Below are 21,969 nucleotides of genomic sequence, written 5' to 3'. Positions count from 1 at the left end.
TGTACTGAGGTACCCAGGGTATTGGGGTTCCAGGAGATCCCTATGGGCTGCGGCATTTCTTTTGCCACCCATAGGGAGCTCTGACAATTCTTACACAGGCCTGCCACTGCAGCCTGAGTGAAATAACGTCCATGTTATTTCACAGCCATTTACCACTGCACTTAAGTAACTTATAAGTCACCTATATGTCTAACCTTTACCTGGTAAAGGTTGGGTGCTAAGTTACTTAGTGTGTGGGCACCCTGGCACTAGCCAAGGTGCCCCCACATTGTTCAGGACTTTGTGAGTGCGGGGACACTATTACACGCGTGCACTATACATATGTCAAGACATATGTATAGCGTCACATTGGTAACTCCGAACATGGCCATGTAACATGTCTAAGATCATGGAATTGTCACCCCAATGCCATTCTGGCATTGGGGAGACAATTCCATGATCCCCCAAGTCTCTAGCACAGACCCGGGTACTGCCAAACTACCTTTCCCGGGGTTTCACTGCAGCTGCTGCCAACCCCTCAGACAGGTTTCTGCCCTCCTGGGGTCCAGCCAGGCTTGGCCCAGGAAGGCAGAACATAGGACTTCCTCAGAGAGAGGGTGTTACACCCTCTCCCTTTGGAAAAAGGTGTCAGGGCTGGGGAGGAGTAGCCTCCCCCAGCCTCTGGAAATGCTTTGATGGGCACAGATGGTGCCCATCTCTGCATAAGCCAGTCTACACTGGTTCAGGGATCCCCCAGCCCCTGCTCTGGCGCGAAACTGGACAAAGGAAAGGGGAGTGACTACTCCCCTGACCTGCACCTCCCCTGGGGGGTGCCCAGAGCTCCTCCAGTGTGCTCCAGACCTCTGCCATCTTGGAAACAGAGGTGCTGCTGGCACACTGGACTGCTCTGAGTGGCCAGTGCCAGCAGGTGACATCAGAGACTCCTTCTGATAGGCTCCTCCAGGTGTTGCTAGCCTATCCTCTCTCCTAAGCAGCCAAACCTCCTTTTCTGGCTATTTAGGGTCTCTGCTTTGGGGAATTCTTTAGATAACGAATGCAAGAGCTCATCAGAGTTTCTCTGCATCTCTCTCTTCACCTTCTGCTAAGGAATCGACCGCTGACTGCTCAGGAAGCCTACAAAACTGCAACAAAGTAGCAAAGACGACTACTGCGACCTTTTAACGCTGATCCGGCCACCTTCTCAACTGTTTTCCTGGTGGTGCATGCTGTGGGGGTAGTCTGCCTCCTCTCTGCACTAGAAGCTCCGAAGAAATCTCCAGTGGGTCGACGGAATCTTCCCCCCGCAACCGCAGGCACCAAAACACTGCATCACCGGTCCTCTGGGTCTCCTCTCAGCACGACGAGCAAGGTCCCTTGAACTCAGAAACTCTGTCCAAGTGACTCCCACAGTCCAGTGACTCTTCAGTCCTAGTTTGGTGGAGGTAAGTCCTTGCCTCCCCACGCTAGACTGCATTGCTGGGTACCGCGTGATTTGCAGCTGCTCCAGCTCCTGTGCACTCTTCCAGGATTTCCTTTGTGCACAGCCAAGCCTGGGTCCCCTACACTCTAACCTGCAGTGCACGACCTCCTGAGTTGTCCTCCGGCGTTGTGGGACCTTCTTTTGTGACTTCAGGTGAGCTCTGGTTCGCTCTTCTTCGTAGTGCCTGTTCTGGCACTTCTGCAGGTGCTGCTTGCTTCTGAGTGGGCTCTTTGTCTTTCTGGACGCCCCCTCTGTCTCCTCACGCAGTTGGCGACATCCTGGTGCCTCCTGGGCCACAGCAGCATCCAAAAACCCTAAGAGCAACCCTTGCAGCTAGCAAGGCTTGTTTGCAGTCTTTCTGCACGGAAACAACTCTGCAAGCTTCTTCACGACGTGGGACATCCATCCTCCAAAGGGGAAGTTTCTAGCCCTTGTCGTTCTTGCAGAATCCACAGCTTCTACCATCCGGTGGCAGCTTCTTTGCACCCACAGCTGGCATTTCCTGGGCATCTGCCCACTCCCGACTTGATCGTGACTCTTGGACTTGGTCCCCTTGTTCCACAGGTACTCTCGTCTGGAAATCCATCGTTGTTGCATTGCTGGTGTTGGTCTCCTATCACGACTTCTGTGCTCTCTGGGGAACTTAGGTGCACTTTGCACCCACTTTTCAGGGTCTTGGGGGTGGGCTATTTTTCTAACCCTCACTGTTTTCTTACAGTCCCAGCGACCCTCTACAAGGTCACATAGGTTTGGGGTCCATTCGTGGTTCGCATTCCACTTCTAGAGTATATGGTTTGTGTTGCCCCTATACCTATGTGCTCTCATTGCAATCTATTGTGACTGTACATTGCTTGCATTGCTTTCTATTGGTATTACTGCATATTTTTGGTATTGTGTACATATATCTTGTGTATATTTCTCATCCTCATACTGAGGGTACTCACTGGGATACTTTTGGAATATTGTCATAAAAATAAAGTACCTTTATGTTAAGTATATCTGTGTATTGTGTTTTCTTATGATATTGTGCATGTGACACCAGTGGTATAGTAGGAGCTTTACACGCCTCCTAGTTCAGCCTAAGCTGCTCTGCTAAGCTACCTTTTCTATCAACCTAAGCTGCTAGACACCCCTCTACACTAATAAGGGATACCTGGACCTGGTGCAAGGTGTAAGTACCCCTTAGTACTCACTACAAGCCAGGCCAGCCTCCTACATCGAACAACTCTCCATGTCAGAAAAGGGCTCAGAGACATTTCCTTTCTCTGTCCATGGCAGTGACTTTCAGGTTCAGGTCTTTAAGTTGAAGTACCGTGGTTTCCAGCATATTTTCTGTGTCTTTAACCTGGTCCGCTAACTTCCTTTGGTCGTCCCGGAGGAGCCCCACGTCTTCCGTCTGCATCACTATTTGTGTCTCCAGAGCTGTTTTGTCTCTTTGATTGCCTTCAGGATTGCTGGCGTTCTTGTTGTGCCAGTGCTGCAGAGTCCTCTCCTGACTCTTATGAGGCCCCCAAGCCACTCCATCCTGGGAGACCTCCCTCCCTCCGCACTGTCCTCCCATAGTCGCTGCACAGTAGTAGTTTGGTCAGACCTCAGGATTACAATATGCTGTCCCACTCTGTCACCGGTCTGCTTCTTGAGGGCCTCTGAGGAGTGTGTGGCAGCATAGCAGTGGAAGGGGGAGCACCGCGAATGCCGAGGTCAATGTCAATGGTCCAGAGGGAGATTGGGTGGGGGAAACATATCCAAGGGTCCTCAGGTTCCGTTCAGCTCGCACACTTCTGGTTTCAGGCAATCCCCACACTCATGTTTCCGCCTGCTCCTGGTTTAGGTCTTGTAGTCTGCGGCAGAAGAATCTCACCCCTGTGTAGTCTCCCCCAGAGGGGGTGGGGAAGGGGGAGTAAGCCACATGCAAAGGAGTCAAGGGATCTCTCTCCGGGCATCACCCCAGCCCAGCTCTGTAGTAGTGGGTGTCGCCAGGCCAACCAAGCCTCACTGGTGGCCTCTGACCTCAGCCCCGTACCTGCCTTCTCCGCTTCAGCTTGTGGTTAAGACCCAGGCAGGAGGAAGAGGCCCACCAATCGTCTCTCTAGGTCATTGCCGCAGGCTTGGGTCATCCTCAGGTCCCAAGGTGCATTGCCACCCAAGTCCTTGTGGTCGCTGCAGACCACAGGTCTCCTCCACCCAGTGCTTAATTTGTAAATAAAAACGTGCCGGTGCCCGAAGCTCTCCTGTGAAACACGCGGCTGCTGCAACTAAATGTGCAAACACAGAACATCAAGGCAGCATAATCCTAAAGCCTTCTCGGGCCTCTTTAATCCATTTATAGCCACTTCCTGCCTCTTCAGCTCAGTCTTGCAGCCTTAGGCTCTCTCCCTTTGAACGCCTTTTCGTTTTTCTCTTCCCCCCCCGTCTTTCTCATATGTGTCTTTGGCTCGCAGTAAATGCCTGATGCAGAAAACTAAGCGCCGGTCCTAAAAAATAAGTACTTGTGCTCCACACCGGAAACAACGGGCACAAATGAAGCACTGCCTCCACCTCTCTTTGTTGCGGCTCAACCCATTTTCGGGTTTGTTGTAGCCCTCCACACTCACCGCAGGGCGATATCCCTACCAAAGCTTTTCCACAAACTTAATGCATGCCGCGCCCACTCCGGGTCCGACCACCCGGTTGCTGGATCCGGGAGCAGTGCAGCACACCAACGGGCTCCCCGTCTTCGGGCTCGTCCAATGGATGCCATGCTTTGGCCCGGGCCCGCACTCTGTATCAGCCGGTCGTCTGACCTCAGGGTCCCATAACTCACCCCCAGCCGGACTGTGTGGGGGATGGCAGCAGTGGGGGGGCTCCATCAGGAAGGGTCCTTTGGAGTCTTGGTCAGGATTTATGCCCCCTGTTTCTGGTGAGGTCTAGCGGAGCTCCGGACTACACGTCCAAATCATCTGCTGGTCTAGCCACATCACCCCCAGTCCCACCCTTTTTCAACACATAAATGACCCTCCGTAGCCAACACCATCAGATCACATGAACTCAACATTATCTCCTATGCCAATGACACCCAGCTTATCTGATGTCAGAAGGCCCCTCCACCACCAGCTCCAGCTTCTACAGATGTATGGTGAATGTTACCGACTGGATGAAGTGCAGCTGTCTGAAGCTCAACACAGACAAGACAGAAGTCCAAATCTTTAGGAAGAACACCTCGCCATAGAATGACACTTGGTGGCCTGATGAACTTGGCCCTTCTCGCGTCCCGACAGACCATGCCTGCAACCTCTGCACCATCCTAGACAGCAAGTTAACTATGAAAAACCGGTAAACACAGTCTCATCTGCCTGCTTCCACACCCTATGCACGCTCTGTGAGATCTCCAGGTGGCTCCCAATCAACAACAGAAGGACTGTCACTCAAGTCCTTGTCACCAGCAGGCTGGACTACGGTAACAATATTTATGTAGGAATCAGTGCACGCCTCCTGAAGAGACTACAGACAACACAAAACTCAGCAGCAAGACCCATCCTTGACCTCCCCAGGTGGACTCACATCACCTGCACCTCAAGAAGCTACAGTAGCTACGGATCCAGAAGTGATGCCAGTTCAAGATGTTGACTTAGGCATACAAAGCACTGCACAAAAAAAGAACCAGCATACATCAAGAAACAAATGACCTTCCACCAACCGACCAGACACCAGCGATCTGCCTTTCTTTTCCTCATAGGCACCCTCTGTATCTGCTGATTCATAACAGAGGATGCTGCTTCTTTCACCTGCTGGCCAAAGCTTGGAAATACCCTCCCCTGCACCTCTGGAACACTGCATCGGTCCAGGAATTCAGAAAAGGACTTGAGACATGGTTGTTTGAATGAACAGAGCACTGCAAAGTAGCTAGCAACTCCAGTGCCCTGAGGACCTCACAGATGAGTTGCAGCACTTTAGAAATCTTGATTGATTGATAGATTGATAGGTTTGCCACAGCAGCCTGTAGTGCAGTTTTAAACTGCCAATGTGACTTGACAAAATAAACCTTTTGCTAGGCCTGAACGTCCCTTTTTAATGCACCCTAAGGTAGGACCCATAAGGCAGGGAGCACTGTATTCAAAACGTAGGACATGTGGGTTTAAGGTTTATATGTCCTAGTAGTGAAAAGCTCTTAAATTTGTTTTTCATTGCTCTTAGGTCCATCTCTCCAATTGGACAACATTGAAATATATTATTACATTTAATAAATGATAACTTTGGATAGGGAGCAGGTAGAGATGTGTGATGTCATGTTTATACTCAAATTATTTGTAATTCCAAATCCACTTTAATGCTAAAGTTGAAATTTCAGTCATAATTCTGAAAATGCCACTTTTAGAAATGTTACCTTTTCTTGTCCTAACCATTTGTGCCTTCCGCCAGTATCCTGTCTCAGCTCTAGGGTTTGTGTAACCCTACCAGAGAGTAGGACAAAGGGGATTGGAGTGAGTTCCTGATCCTCAAGAGGTGCCTCCCGGGGTCTTGGACTCTTGGCTGGCATCAGCTGAGCGCCTCCTCTTGAAAAAAGGTGAAATCCTTAAGTTTTGGGTGTTTCGTGACCAGGCCCATTTGCGCACCGGCTGCCTACACAAAACTCCAGTGAACCAGACTCTTTGTGCTGCAGCGATTGCCAGTGATGCCCACAGCGCGAGATCTGCACTCCATGCTACAGCAGCAACAACCCGCAGTGACCGCCAATGAGAAGCTCCAGTGGCAACCATCTGCCATGCTCTCCCTGCTCCTTGCGGCTGCCTCCAGCGCCAATGGAACTCTTTGCGCCGGACTTTGAGAAGGTAACATTTTCAGCGGAATTGACCTTGTCCCTGTATTTGGTTCACGCTGCTTCGCAGTTGGCCTGCACCTGTGACTTTCCCCTGGTCTGGTGCGACCAGATGACCATGATTGTCGTTCTAGTGTCATTCTAATATAATTTTAATAAAAATTACTCTAGTTTTCTAATTTGGTTTGGAATTTTTATTGGGTTGTGTTTTCACTGTATTACTGTTTCTGTGCTGCATAAATACTTTACACTTTGCCTCTAAGTTAACCCTGACTGCATTAGTGCCAAGCTACCAGAGGGTTAAGCACGGCTGGATTCAGTGACTTTTGTGGTCACCCTGACAAGGATTGGAGTTGTTGCTTGAGAAGGATTTTCACCCCCCAACAATAACCCAGTTTCTTACAATTCACTTTTAGTGTGAATGGTGGCATCAATATATTTGTCAGACTTATTGGTTTTAACTGGAGTTTTATGAAAGGGATGCGTTCCTTTGTACTGGGCGGAATGGGGTAGGGTTTACTCTGTCTTAAGGTTTGTCCTATTAAGAATCTGTAACAATAATTTGCAATATTCTATTGAAATGATTAGCCCTTGTTTGTAGTAAGTAGTTAAAAACTAATAGAAACATTAAAAAAAAATCTGTAATTAAAAATACTGGTCCAAAATCAAGTCCATATATTTTTTAGTGGTTGTTGTAAACACAATGATTTGTAATTGTGATTATTTTTAGGCATTTTAAACCCGCTTCCAATTTAAAGTTTACTACCAAAAAATAGAGATGTAAATGCCAGAATTGTGTTGGTAAGTATATAGAAGTAAGTATAGGCTTACTATCATTACCTATACATGTACATACCGTGACAATATGTATACCGTCAAGGTACATCAATGCAGATTTAAGACATGTAAGGGCATATCTACATACTTTAAATATATTCACAATATTTTGGTAGTTGATATTTTGGCAACAACATTTGGTGGGTCATCAAAAAACTCAAATTAAACACCACATTGGAAAGCATGTGCGTAAATCCTACATGTAAAGTACAGTACGTATTCAAAGAAAGTCACCAGAATCACCTGATTCAATGGGGGTAACAGAGTCTGGATCTGCAAACTGCCCAGCTAGATAATCAGAGATAGTACCTACCTGGGCCTCTATCATCCATTCACTCCTATCTTCTCCAACCCTCTCATTACTTCATCCCTCCTTCCTGGCCTCCACCTTCCATACCTTCCCCTCTCCTTCCCCTCTCCTTCCCCTCTCCTTCCCTCGCCTCCCCTCCCAGAGATGGTACCTACCTGGGGTGCATCATCCATTCAGTCCTCTCCTCCCCTCATTTCTCTTCGCCTTCTCTTATCTTCATCAGCTCCACTCCCCAGAGATGGTATCTACCTGGTGCTCTATCATCCATTCAGTCCCATCTTCTCCACCCCTCTCCTTACTTCATCGCTCATTCTCACCCTTCATCTTCCATGCCCTCTCCTCTCCTTCTCTCCATTCCCCAGAGATGGTATATACCTGGGGCTCTATCCTATGTTCAGTCCTCTCATCCCTTCCCCTCATTTCTCCTCCTTTCTCTTCATCTTCTATCAGCTCCCCTCTTCAGGGATGGTACATACCTGGGGTTCCATCATCCATTCAGTCATCTCCTCTCCCCTCATTTCTCCTCCCATGCTCTCATCTTCTATTAGCCCCCCTCCCTGAGATGGCACATACCTGTGGTTCTATCATCCATTGAGCTCTTGCAGCCACCCCTCGTTCGTAGACGTAAGCAGAGTAGAGCGGAATGCGAAGATCACGGTCGTACATGGTGGCAAACCAATACTGATTCTCATAGACTTGGCAAATCCGAGCTGGATTTTTAGGTACAATTCCAGTGGGCTCTGTTCCTTGGTAAAAAAACTGAGGGCAACCTTTTTTAAATGTGTGCCGTAAAACCTCTGCATTCCCCAGGGTGAGGCTGCACAATATCACACCGAGCACATGAAGCAGACACATGATGAAGTCGTCTCTCACTATAAAACATTAAAAGAATACCAGGTTAATTTTGAGAAGAAATTACCACCATTGGCATGTTAATGGATATGTGAGTAGCAGGAGATATTGCTAGGAGCATTGCTGGCATGATAAAAACAAAAGCATTGGGGACCACCAGGAGCTACATTTCAGTAGCATGGCACAAGTACCTGGAGGTGGATTGTACAAAGGGCACTGCAGGCAAGTGGACCAGCTATTTCCCTCCCTGGGACCTCTGGTATTACGGAAGCTGCAGACACGTCTACAGGATGTATCGTACCGGTGCACATTTAGCACAGGGGTGAGCTGTGGTGCTCTGCAGGTAGGTTGGACCAGTTGAAGAAGAAACAGGAATTGGAAAAGATCAGAACAAGGAAGTTGAAGAAGAGATGAACGTATTTGAATTAACTGATGGTGGGATTACAGAAGAGGAATGAAGGTCAGCTCTTCTGCACGATTAGATGTTGAGTGTGGTGGTGGATGAGTTGAGGAAGGAGAAGGGAGACTGAAGTAAGCTCGGAAAAGTGTGTAGTTTGAGAAAGGAAGAACTGGTGGTGGACAATGATATTCTGTTAAGAGGCACAACATTTATTCCAGCCAGTTCGCTGAGAAGCAGAGTGACAGCATTAGGCCAAATAGGACATCTGGGGATTGTTAAAAGGAAGGAAAGTTTGAGCTCCATGTTCTGGTGGCCTGGAATAGATGCTGAAGTGGAGAGGGTTGTCCATGAATGTGTGTAGTTTAATCTTAATGATAAGATTCTAAGAACCATATATGCATCAATGGCGATGCATGAACTACCAAAACATCCATGGGATGAAATCTCAATTGGCATTATAGGTCCTCTTAATAGGGAGCAGCATACACCATATTTGATTGTCTTACTGGCTTTATATTCCAGATGGGTGAAAGTGAAGTGTGTGTTTGTGTGTCATTTCTTCCACAAGTATTCTGACATTTTTTAATGGCGTTTTTAAAAGGAAAGCTTTCCCAATTTTATTTTGTCTGATAATGGTCCCCACTTTTGTTCACAGGAGTTTGGGAGTTTTTTGTAAGATAAAGGATAAAATGACCTGTTTATATCATCCTCCAACCAAGGGTGCAATTTAGAGGCTGAATAAAACTCTCAAAGAGAGTATACAATTGGTGAAAGCAAATGGGTTAGATTGGAGGCATTAATTGTAGAATGGAATAAGGGCATATAGAATGACTCCCCACCTATTGACAGGAAGAACGCCATTTGAATTATTTAAAGGGAGGTCATCAAACACTCTGTTGACTGCCAGATGGATGCTCTGGAACAAAGGTGTAAAGAACATGATGGTGGGGTATTGGAGCGAAAGAGAGAAACTAAAGCAACAGATGAGGAAAAATGGCTTGGAGAACAAAAGAAAGTAAAGGAACCGTTTGGTCAGAGTGGGTGATTTGGTTAAAATAAAGGCACCGGTGTTTTGTGCACCATTGTCACAATACACAAAATTTTATGATAACGGGTAAAGATCCCGCCATAGCTTTTTGGAACGAAAGCCCATACATGCCATGATGGACCAACCGCCGGATTTAAATGTTGGCGGTCCAATAGGCGATAGCCCACATTCGTCCCACCATCTCTGGCAAGAAAGTCCACCCATGTCAACGGCATCATAGGAAATAGTGGCTACCATCAGGACACTAGCCACCTTTACCACCGCACTGATGTGGATGTGCCTTATCGCCAAGCAAAATGTGTAGATCCGACCTCCAAACTTGAGTTGACGGATTGGGGGGGAAATGAGGTAAAAACATACCTTTTCCCTCAAGTCCATTAATGTTTTCGACTGGACAAGACCTGTTGCCAGCGCTGCCACTGACACACAGAGAAAACACAACCCGTGGCCAGACTCGAAGGTAAGGAACCCGCATTGGCAGGGTACGTTGGGTGGGCACTGCACATGAGGTGGGGACCATTGCACGCATATACATGTCACAGTCATTTGTTTTTATTACTGTGACATGCATATGTCGGGAACACAAATGAGTCATACATTCATGGGGACACACTGGCACAATACACATATTGCACACATACACACGTCATTGTGGTGTCATTATACATTGCCAAATGAATGGTGGCACCACAATGACAGTACAACTGCACTTGTCAACTGTGTGCACAATGCAAAGGGATCTGTACTGGTAAGGTTGTACTGCCTGTTGTTTATGTGTGTCAGTACATGCATGTGTGTGAGCGATTGGTTGGTTGGACTTGTTGAGGTGGAGGGAGCGGGAGTGGGTGATGTGGTTGTGTCCATCTGTGTGCCACTTGCATATGGTTTTGGTTGTGTGTTGTGTTGCTGTGGGACAGATTCATGGCGGTAAGGATGGCTGGAGTCCTGCTGGCAGATACTATTTCCAATGGCACAGTTGACTTGTGTGACGGAGATGGCGTGACTCAGGTCCTCTATCATCTATTGGACTGCAAATATCTAAATAAGGCGGGCGGACCGCTAAGGCGATTGTTAGAAATGGGGTCTTTGGTTGACAGTCAGGTTACCCCCTGTTCAAGCAAGGACCCTCACTCTAGTTAGGATAAAAGAGAATCACCCTCAGCTAACCCCTGCTTACCCCCTTGGTAGCTTGGCAGAGCAGTAGGCTTAACCTCAGAGTGCTGGGCGTAAAGTATTTGTACCAACACACACAGTAACTTAATGAAAACACTACAAAATGACACAACACCAGTTTAGAAAAATAGGAAATATTTATCTAGACAAAACAAGACCAAAACGACAAGAATCCAACATACACAAGTCAAGTTATGATTTTTTAAAGGTTTAAAATAAAAAGAGTCTTTAGGTAGTTGTAACAACACACTAGCGCTGCTAGCGTGTAAATGTACCTGGTTTGCGTCAAAAATAACCCCGCACGGGCGGTGTGCGTCGAAAATAACCCTGCACGGTTATATGCGTCGAGAACAACTCGGCACGGCGATGCACGTCGAAAAAGCCAGCCACGCGACGGTCCGAAAGTCCCGCGGCGCAGGTTGCGATCTCTCAGCCTTCGTCATCGATGCTGCGCGTCGTTTCTCCTGCTCCGGGCGTCGATTCTCCGGTCGCGTTTCCTGCGGCGTCGTTTCTCAGCTGCGGAGCCGGCGTCGTGTCGTTTCCTCAGCCGCGATCGGATTTGCGTCGATCTTTTCCCCGCACAGCGCTCGGTGCGTGGATTTTCTTTGTCCTTAGGCTGCCAGCCTCTCCTTCAGGGTCCCAGGAACTGGAAGGGCACCACAGAGCAGAGTAGGGGTCTCTCCAGAGACTCCAGGTGCTGGCAGGAAGAAGTCTTTGCTATCCCTGAGACTTCAACAACAGGAGGCAAGCTCTACATCAAGCCCTTGGAGATTTCTTCTTCAAGATGGAAGGCACACAAAGTCCAGTCTTTGCCCTCTTACTCTGGCAGAAGCAGCACTGCAGGAAAGCTCCACAAAGCACAGTCACAGGCAGGGCAGCACGTTTTCCTCAGCTATCAGCTCTTCTCCAGGCAGAGGTTCCTCTTGGTTCCAGAAGTGTTTCTAAAGTTTGTAAGTTTGGGTGCCCTTCTTATACCCATTTTAGTCTTTGAAGTCACCTTTCTTCAAAGGGGACTCACACCTTCTTGTGAAATCCTGCCTTGCCCAGGCAAGGCCTCAGACACACACCAGGGGGCTGGAGACAGCATTGTTAGAGGCAGGCACAGTCCTTTCAGATGAGAGTGACCACTCCACCCCTCCCTCCTAGCAGAGATGGCTAATCAGGAAATGCAGATCACACCCCAGCTCCCTTTGTGTCACTGTCTGGTGTGAGGTGAAAAACAACCCAACTGTCAAACTGACCCAGACAGGGAATCCACAAACAAGGCAGAGTCACAGAATGGTTTAAGCAAGAAAATGCTCACTTTCTAAAAGTGGCATTTTCAAACGCACAATCTCAAAATCAACTTTACTAAAAGATGTATTTTTAAATTGTGAGTTCAGGGATCCCAAACTCCACCTGTCCATCTACTCTCTAGGGGAATCTACACTTTAATCATATTTAAAGGTAGCCCCCATATTATCCTATGAGAGAGAGACAGACCTTGCAACAGTGAAAACGAAATTGGCAGTATTTCACTGTCAGGACATATAAACCACATTACTATATGTCCTACCTTATCCATACACTGCACCCTGCCCTTGGGGCTACCTAGGGCCTACCTTAGGGGTGCCTTACATGTAAGGAAAGGGAAGGTTTAGGCCTGGCAAGTGGGTACACTTGCCAAGTCGAATTTACAGTGTAAAAATACACATACAGACACTGCAGTGGCAGGTCTGAGACATGATTACAGATCTACTTATGTGGGTGGCACAACCAGTACTGCAGGCCCACTAGTAGCATTTGATTTACAGGCCCTGGCACCTCTAGTGCACCTTACTAGGGACTTACTAGTAAATCAAATATGCCAATCATGGATAAACCACTTACATACAATTTAAACAGGAGAGCATATGCACTTTAGCACTGGTTAGCAGTGGTAAAGTGCTCAGAGTTGAAAAGCCAACAGCAACATGTCAGAAAAAATTAGGAGGCAGGAGGCAAAAAAGAATGGGGATGACCCTGCATAAGCAAAAGTCCAACACGACCCCCTACCAGCCTAAAGCCAGGGGAGAACAATCAATACCTTGATGTACTTCCCTGATTGGGGCGATAGAACAGGGACCCAGGCCCACAACAGCAGGGGCATGTTCCAGTTCTACGCCTTCCTGACTCCAGTTGGATCCCTCTGTCCATACTCTCAGGGCCCACTAAGCTAACCCATGGGGAACCCTTCTCCACATCTACAGACACCATCTGTGCAACACCTAACTTTACTTTGCTCACAGATGTATTGCAATGGGCAGATAGTACCACCAGGGCCAACACAGTGGTGTTGCCCACTCCACCCCCGGGGTGTGACTCTCGTCCTCCCCCCCCCAGGGGCAACTCTGTCCACCAGGACAGCAAGCCACAGTGGCCCCAGACAACTGTCAGGGATGAGAGCCCGACCTCAGGCCTCTCTAACCACTGTGACTGTGGAGAGTGGGGGGCGGTAGCCCCAGGTGCCTGGCACCCTTTGACCACTCTCTCTTCCACCAGGTCAGGGATGACAACCTGACCCTGGTCCTCCCCTCTGGGGCTCTGTACCCTCCCTGCAGAAGCGGCACCCCCAGAGTCCAAAACTGTCAGGGTGCTTGTAGAAGCAGTCCTGCACAATTCTTCCATCAGTGCAGGGATGTTAACCTGCAACTGATCCTCCAACCTGGGGTCTGTACCTTCAGGTTGGACCAGGGCCAGGGGTGAGGCTTCCCTCCCCCTGCCCTCTCTTCTGGGGTCCTGAACCACCCAACTAGGAGCGGCCCCCCCAGAAGACAACATGGTAGGGGTACTGTTAGCAGTAGCCCCTTCCTCCAGGTCAGGGGGGACACCCTTAACCTGGCCTCCCAATCCAGGGTCTGTACCCACAGACTGGATCACTGCCTGGCAACCCAGGACTTCCTGGGGGGCATACCTACCCCCTACCAGGTCAGAGTTTACCCTCTGAACCTGGTCATCCAACCCAGGGTCACCACCCTGCGGTTGAACCACTGCCTGGCACACCAGGACTTCCTTGGGAGCACATTTACCCCCCATCAGGTCAGAGTTTACCCCCTGAACCTGATCATTCAACCCAGAGTCACCACCCTGCGGTTGAACCATTGCCTGGCACACCAGGACTTCCAGGGGAGCACACCTACCCCCTACCAGATCAGAGCTTACCCCCTGAATCTGGCAATCCAACCCAGAGTCACTACCCTGCGGTTGAACCACTGCCTGGCGCACCAGGACTTCCTTGGGAGCACACGTACTCCCCATCAGGTCAGAGTTTACCCCCTGAACCTGATCATCCAACCCAGAGTCACCATCCTGCGGTTGAATCATTGCCTGGCGCACCAGGACTTCCTGGGGGGCACACCTACCCCCCACAAGGGAAACACTTTCCCCAAGGGCCATACAAGAGTCTGGCTGGCGCAGGTCTCCTGACCTCTGCCCATCTGACAGAGTCTGGATTCCCCCCAGCCCAGAAATGGTCTCACCAAGGTCATTCCTGGGGGGCTCTGCACTCAGAGCTGACCCCTGACCCTCCAGGTTCTCCACTGGGGTCCGCAACCCCCTCTCAACCCTCTGTCTGGACTTCTGCAACCCCTCACTAGGAGTGGTACTGCCAGACACCAGAACTGGTGGGACGCTGGCTACAGCCGCCCCCCCAAGTTCTCCTGACACTGTGGGGTCTCCCTCAACAGATGGCCCTATGGTACAGGCTAGGCTCCCCTCCTGGGGTTCCCGCAGGGAACCCTCCAGGACCTGGGACCGGATCTCGGGCACCTTGGGCCTCAACCCATCCCCATTCCCTCTCCTCTGAGACTGGACATGGGGTCCCTCACCCATCCCACTACACTGGGACCTACCTGGGACACTACAATCCTTCCCTACCTCACCTGGTTGGGAACTACCTAGACCACTCCTCTCAGGAGCACCCCCAAATGCCTCTTCAGACTCTCTGGTACTCACCCAGAAGTCTGCCTCCATTGTAAGCTCCCTGGGGTCAGAGAACTCACACTCCACCTGGTGTTGGCATAGCTCTGGAAAATAAGGACTAGACATATGCTCTCCAGCAATTACATCACTCAGCCCCTCACATGAATTAACCAAAGTACCCTTCACCCAACCATCCAGTGACTCTGCTTTGACAAAGCACCCCACATCACCCTCCTGAGACTGGTGAGACAGTACCTGACTGTCCCTGACACTCAACCCACACTCTTCTGGGATGTTTTCACACTCCATAACCAGGACTTCTACCTGGGGGGAACCCCTCTCCCTGTCACTCTCAACTAGAGTCAGTAGAGTGTCCCTCCCACCAGTAGGAATATGACTCCCCATGCCAGTTCCCCAATCCACCTCAGGGACCCTGTGCATCACTGGAGCTACCTCATACCCCTGAACCTCCTGGCGTGTGTTAACTCCCTCCTTCAAGTAGGGCACCACATCTCTGGGCATGTGCACTTCTTCAGCAGTACTGGATACAAGATTTTTGCTGCCACCATCTGAACTGGACTCAGCCCTCATGGCCTCCAGCTTCAGCTCTTCACAGCTCAGCTCTTGAGCTGCAATCCTTTCTTTTTCCAGGACTAAGGCTCTCTCCTCCTCAGCCCTCTCAAGCTCTGCATCTAGCTCTTCCAGACTCCGGATTCGAGCTAGGAGCCACTCATCTTTTTCTGTTTCCTCCTCTTCGGAGTAGTCATCCTCCTCAGACTCATTTGGTGGTGTTGCCTGACAACGTTTCAATTCATACTGAAACAGGGCTGACTCAAGATCCTCCCTTCTGGATTTCTTGTTCACAGCCAGTCCCCTTTCCATGCAAAATGCTTTAAGCTGCCACTTTTTATACATAAATAGGTGCCAGAAATTGACTTCCATTCTGCAAAGGCTTCACAACCAAAAAGCAAAGTCCAAAAATATTATCAATACTTCCAGGAGGACATCAGAGAACAAAAAGCAGAATCACAAGACAAGTAGTATGTGGTCACGTAGTGGTCTGAGATCAAAACAGTAGTGTACACTTAATCACTGTATGTCAAGTACAAATACAAGTCCAAATCCCGACCGCTGATCACCAATGTTAGAAATGGGGTCTTTGGTTGACAGTCAGGTTACCCCCTGTTCAAGCAAGGACCCTCACTCTAGTTAGGATAAAAGAGAATCACCCTCAGCTAACCCCTGCTTACCCCCTTGGTAGCTTGGCAGAGCAGTAGGCTTAACCTCAGAGTGCTGGGCGTAAAGTATTTGTACCAACACACACAGTAACTTAATGAAAACACTACAAAATGACACAACACCAGTTTAGAAAAATAGGAAATATTTATCTAGACAAAACAAGACCAAAACGACAAGAATCCAACATACACAAGTCAAGTTATGATTTTTTAAAGGTTTAAAATAAAAAGAGTCTTTAGGTAGTTGTAACAACACACTAGCGCTGCTAGCGTGTAAATGTACCTGGTTTGCGTCAAAAATAACCCCGCACGGGCGGTGTGCGTCGAAAATAACCCTGCACGGTTATATGCGTCGAGAACAACTCGGCACGGCGATGCGCGTCGAAAAAGCCAGCCACGCGACGGTCCGAAAGTCCCGCGGCGCAGGTTGCGATCTCTCAGCCTTCGTCAGCGATGCTGCGCGTCGTTTCTCCTGCTCCGGGCGTCGATTCTCCGGTCGCGTTTCCTGCGGCGTCGTTTCTCAGCTGCGGAGCCGGCGTCGCGTCGTTTCCTCAGCCGCGATCGGATTTGCGTCGATCTTTTCCCCGCACAGCGCTCGGTGCGTGGATTTTCTTTGTCCTTAGGCTGCCAGCCTCTCCTTCAGGGTCCCAGGAACTGGAAGGGCACCACAGAGCAGAGTAGGGGTCTCTCCAGAGACTCCAGGTGCTGGCAGGAAGAAGTCTTTGCTATCCCTGAGACTTCAACAACAGGAGGCAAGCTCTACATCAAGCCCTTGGAGATTTCTTCTTCAAGATGGAAGGCACACAAAGTCCAGTCTTTGCCCTCTTACTCTGGCAGAAGCAGCACTGCAGGAAAGCTCCACAAAGCACAGTCACAGGCAGGGCAGCACGTTTTCCTCAGCTATCAGCTCTTCTCCAGGCAGAGGTTCCTCTTGGTTCCAGAAGTGTTTCTAAAGTTTGTAAGTTTGGGTGCCCTTCTTATACCCATTTTAGTCTTTGAAGTCACCTTTCTTCAAAGGGGACTCACACCTTCTTGTGAAATCCTGCCTTGCCCAGGCAAGGCCTCAGACACACACCAGGGGGCTGGAGACAGCATTGTCAGAGGCAGGCACAGTCCTTTCAGATGAGAGTGACCACTCCACCCCTCCCTCCTAGCAGAGATGGCTAATCAGGAAATGCAGATCACACCCCAGCTCCCTTTGTGTCACTGTCTGGTGTGAGGTGAAAAACAACCCAACTGTCAAACTGACCCAGACAGGGAATCCACAAACAAGGCAGAGTCACAGAATGGTTTAAGCAAGAAAATGCTCACTTTCTAAAAGTGGCATTTTCAAACGCACAATCTCAAAATCAACTTTACTAAAAGATGTATTTTTAAATTGTGAGTTCAGGGATCCCAAACTCCACCTGTCCATCTACTCTCTAGGGGAATCTACACTTTAATCATATTTAAAGGTAGCCCCCATATTATCCTATGAGAGAGAGACAGACCTTGCAACAGTGAAAACGAAATTGGCAGTATTTCACTGTCAGGACATATAAACCACATTACTATATGTCCTACCTTATCCATACACTGCACCCTGCCCTTGGGGCTACCTAGGGCCTACCTTAGGGGTGCCTTACATGTAAGGAAAGGGAAGGTTTAGGCCTGGCAAGTGGGTACACTTGCCAAGTCGAATTTACAGTGTAAAAATACACATACAGACACTGCAGTGGCAGGTCTGAGACATGATTACAGATCTACTTATGTGGGTGGCACAACCAGTACTGCAGGCCCACTAGTAGCATTTGATTTACAGGCCCTGGCACCTCTAGTGCACCTTACTAGGGACTTACTAGTAAATCAAATATGCCAATCATGGATAAACCACTTACATACAATTTAAACAGGAGAGCATATGCACTTTAGCACTGGTTAGCAGTGGTAAAGTGCTCAGAGTTGAAAAGCCAACAGCAACATGTCAGAAAAAATTAGGAGGCAGGAGGCAAAAAAGACTGGGGATGACCCTGCATAAGCAAAAGTCCAACAGCGATCATGGGCGGTTTGAGCTCTGGTGGCGCCCTGTGCAACAGTCTTTTTTGGCACCCATCACCCCATGACCACCTCCTCAGATTCATCCACTATCATCTGACAAATGTGCCCCTCATCTCTCCATAGCCTCCCTATCACATACATCCACATAAAATATAGTTCTGTTCTTTGCAGCAGCCATATTAACCCTCTAGGCTACTTTATGGTGAGTCACAGCTGCCGCTGGACAAAACTCCGATCTGTCTCCCTAGCAGGAACATTAATCAGAAGAGGTAGCTCAACATTTTAATTGTTTCCTGAAGGCTGTTTTGAAAGTCATTGCTAAACACAGCGCCCCCCTGAGGTCAGCGCCCCCAATCCATGTCAGCAGCCGGTGCGGCCGCACCACTCACACTGCCCTAAAGCCGGCCCTGAAGGCGGTGGACTGGTTTTCAATTGGAAAACCAATGGTGGGACGACACCACCAAGATCTAAATCAGGCCCTTAATGAATATTGTAAATAGAGGGAGATGTGTGGTGCTCTCCTCTTGTGTGCAGCTCGGGATGAGATACATCTTGCAGGATAAGCACCGGAAGGAGAATGCCAGTTGAGGGTTGTTATTCATAGAATGTTGAATGCCATTGTGACTGTTAGGGCAGTCAGTTGTGTGGTGTTCCAGCCGGCTGAGGTATTTAATAAATGCATTCTCTTCTTGTGACCTGTTTCATGGCGTGAAGCATAGTTATTGCTTCTTTACATGAGATTGTGGGGCATGACCTCTGCACTTCTATGACGTTCTAAGCGTGATTTATTGCAGCCCAAGTTAGAGTAGAAGTAACTGCATCAAATACACTTGATGGGTACTCTCCAACTTCTCTACACATTAAACATTCCAAGAACACACCAACTCCATTGTTCTACATACAGTGGATACTGAGGGTCAAACTTTATAACTATAAACACACCTAAACATACCTTCCCCCTTAACAATAGGGACCATTTTATTATATTTTTAATAGGAAAATTAATAGCTGTCTTAATTAAAAAAATTGTTATGCACATACAAAATCTTCACATTTCTTAGGTTTAACAATAGCTGTTCCAAATCTCCGTCATATTATAGTTTTGCTTTACATACATGTAGGATTTTCAATAACAATGGAATCTTGTTCCTCATCATGCAACGTATTAACATCATGTGCTTCAAATTCATCCATCCAATCATAGTTACGCTTCGTAGTACCTTCTATAGGATCATTTCTTTCCTTGCCTCTGTATTTGGTCAATCTACCTAATCTACATAAATGCCATACGTTACCATCACTCAACAAAGCTGAACTGCCAAAGAGCCTTTTCAGTCCTATAGATGTTTGTATACCTACAGTCACCCTTATGCTCTTTCTTGTCTTCCTTAACTCTCACAACCAACCTTTAAATCAACTCCATTAACCCCTTTTAAAATGTCACGCCAGAATTTGTAAACTGCTTGTGCTCCCATTTATTAAATTAAACTGTAAGGCCTGTATTCTCACAATTTGTCATGAATTCTTGGTACTGGGCATTCATCTACCAGAACGTTTTTAGTTAAAACTCTGAAATCAACACACAATCTTAACCCTGCAGTTGGAACATCTTGCCACAAGGGGAGACATCCATTCCGTAGACTCCACAGGTTCTATGACACCATTTTTGTTTTCTTCTACTGTAATCTCTTCCCTGATAACAATGGATTATGTCTCACATTATGTACACATGGTTTGGCATCTAATTTTAAAATTATTTTGTGAAACAAATTGTTTAACATGCCTATATTTCCAGAGAAAAACTTAGGAAATTCATCCAGTAGTACAAATATTTATTTCACTTCATGTGTGCCAAGAATTAATTAAATTTAGCAGCACCTGATGTGAAATAAATATTTGTATGATAAATGTACTGTATACATCCACAAGAAGTCCAGAATTTTTAACTTGTGATAGATATAGCAAATGTCAAAAAGAACAACTCCTTTTGCATAGACCCTGGTGACATGCTAATTAACGCACAAAAAATCCTTGTCCAATCTGTAACAAAATGGTCCTCTTTTGTGTACAGATATGTTGTCACATCCTGTAACCCGATGTTCCTATGGCATGTACAAAATGTGTATTTTCCCCTTTGACTTTGAACTCCGTAAAACCATCCACGATGCACTTCCTAAAGTGGCGGCATGTTGAAAAACAGCCATAGTGACCCCCGTAGTGTTACAGAAGTATATTGTAGAGTAATGCTGAATTGGATTCCACAATTCCTACACTCAAGATGGTGACAGGTAGAAAACCCTTGACGTGACCTCCGTGTGGATTACGATGATGTCGTGTAATGTCACTGACTCACAAAAGTAGGTAGATGCACAGTGCATCAAGATGAGGTTGGGCGTGCAATGTAGGCATGCACCAGATTCCGAACACTCTTACAGTTCAAAGGTAACAATGCTTTTGTAGATATTGCAGCTGAATTATTTAAACCTTTTTTGTTTGAATGTACATAAGCTACTACTCCTGCGATTCTGTAGGCAGATGGAGTTCCAGAGGTACGGTCTCTCAGACTCTGGAAAGTAAATTCTATATCAGGATCGGAGGCTCTGATTATGCTTCTGTTTCTTTACAACCAAAACCACAGCAGCAACTCAATACATTGATGAACAAAAAACTACAAATTCCATGAGCCTCAAAACACACTCCCTACTACACTTCCTTCCCAGTCCACCAATCACTGCTCCTCCATGTCTCCAAACTGAGAAACACCATTCTGCTGCCTCTTTGTTTGCTGCTCCGCAGCCAAGAAAAGTGTCTCTCGATTCTGAATCTACCTCCCATTGTGATAATTTGCTTGTTCTGATATTTCGATTGTCTTAATATTGTTGTTTATTATTGCTTTATTATTCCATTATTATTGCTTGTTTCTGGTGTGATGCCTTTGGCTATGCTGTGACCTGGTGGTTGTCGGCACGTGCGGTCTCTGCTTACCCTGTACTCTCCCCCTAATGTCAGGATTCCAGAAGCGTTGGATCCCTAGTGTGCTCCTTACAGCAGCAAACTCTATCTGCCTCTTCCCTTAGGCATGAGGTCTGCACGCATGTAGGTCAATTGGACGCCGCATGGAGTCTTCTTTCCTTTTCTATAGTCCATTTCTCCTTCACGGCTCCGAAGAGGTTGAAAGAGGCTGCGGTTGTCACTCCGGGTTTTAATAACAGGAGGCCCTGGCTCCCCTGCCCCATCAGGTCAAGAAGTATGCCATGAGCTTGGCTTAATAGTCCCTGTTTTTCTACTCCTGCCATAACCTTTGGAAAACCTTCTGTGATTGTGATCATTTTTGGAACCTGTGGTATTCCACATGGCAACTCCTCTCCCAACTGCGACAGCTGAGGCTGAAATAATTCTCCTTACAGCTGTGCCTGAGGAGCTCTCCATATCCTAATCTGGGTGTTATCTGGAGGCTGTTCCCCCCCCCCCCCAGTTGCATTCCAGTTTCTGGAGACTTGGTAATCTGACATTGTAGGGAAGTACCCTCTTTCTTGGCATGGTTACCCCCATTTTCTGCCTGGTGTCAGTGTGCTTGACGGTGTCTACTGGGATCCTGCTAATCAGGACCCCAGTATGCTCTCTCCTTCCAAAATTGGTTGTGTGTTATTGTTAACACATTATTCCACCCACAATTGGCATACTGGTGCCCCTTATAAGTCCCTAGTGTATGGTACCTAGGTACCCAGGGCATTGGGGTTCCAATGCATCCCTATGAGCTGCAGCATATACTGTGCCACTGTAGGAGGCTGGCCTGGCTTGTAGTGGGTACCAAGGGGTACTTACACTCTGTACCAGGTCCAGTTATCCCGTATTAGTGTAGAAGAGGTGTTTCTAGCAGC

At 47.9% G+C, this 21,969-nt stretch overlaps 1 protein-coding gene across 1 annotated transcript in view; it reads right to left on the bottom strand.

The window, feature by feature from the left end:
- LOC138253962 (endonuclease domain-containing 1 protein-like) overlaps nt 1-21,969 on the bottom strand; it is a 105,379-nt gene that overhangs the window by 67,666 nt on the left and 15,744 nt on the right. The window contains exon 2 of the mRNA XM_069205807.1: nt 7,975-8,273. Coding sequence (XP_069061908.1) covers nt 7,975-8,256 — 282 coding nt within the window. The 5' untranslated portion in view covers nt 8,257-8,273. The remainder of the gene's footprint in view (nt 1-7,974; nt 8,274-21,969) is intronic.

The sequence above is a fragment of the Pleurodeles waltl genome, chromosome 1_1, assembly GCF_031143425.1.
Source record: "Pleurodeles waltl isolate 20211129_DDA chromosome 1_1, aPleWal1.hap1.20221129, whole genome shotgun sequence".
NCBI classification, from domain to species: domain Eukaryota; kingdom Metazoa; phylum Chordata; class Amphibia; order Caudata; family Salamandridae; genus Pleurodeles; species Pleurodeles waltl.
The sequence above is the reverse complement of the archived record's forward strand: the minus strand, read 5'-3'. Positions and strand labels throughout refer to the sequence as shown.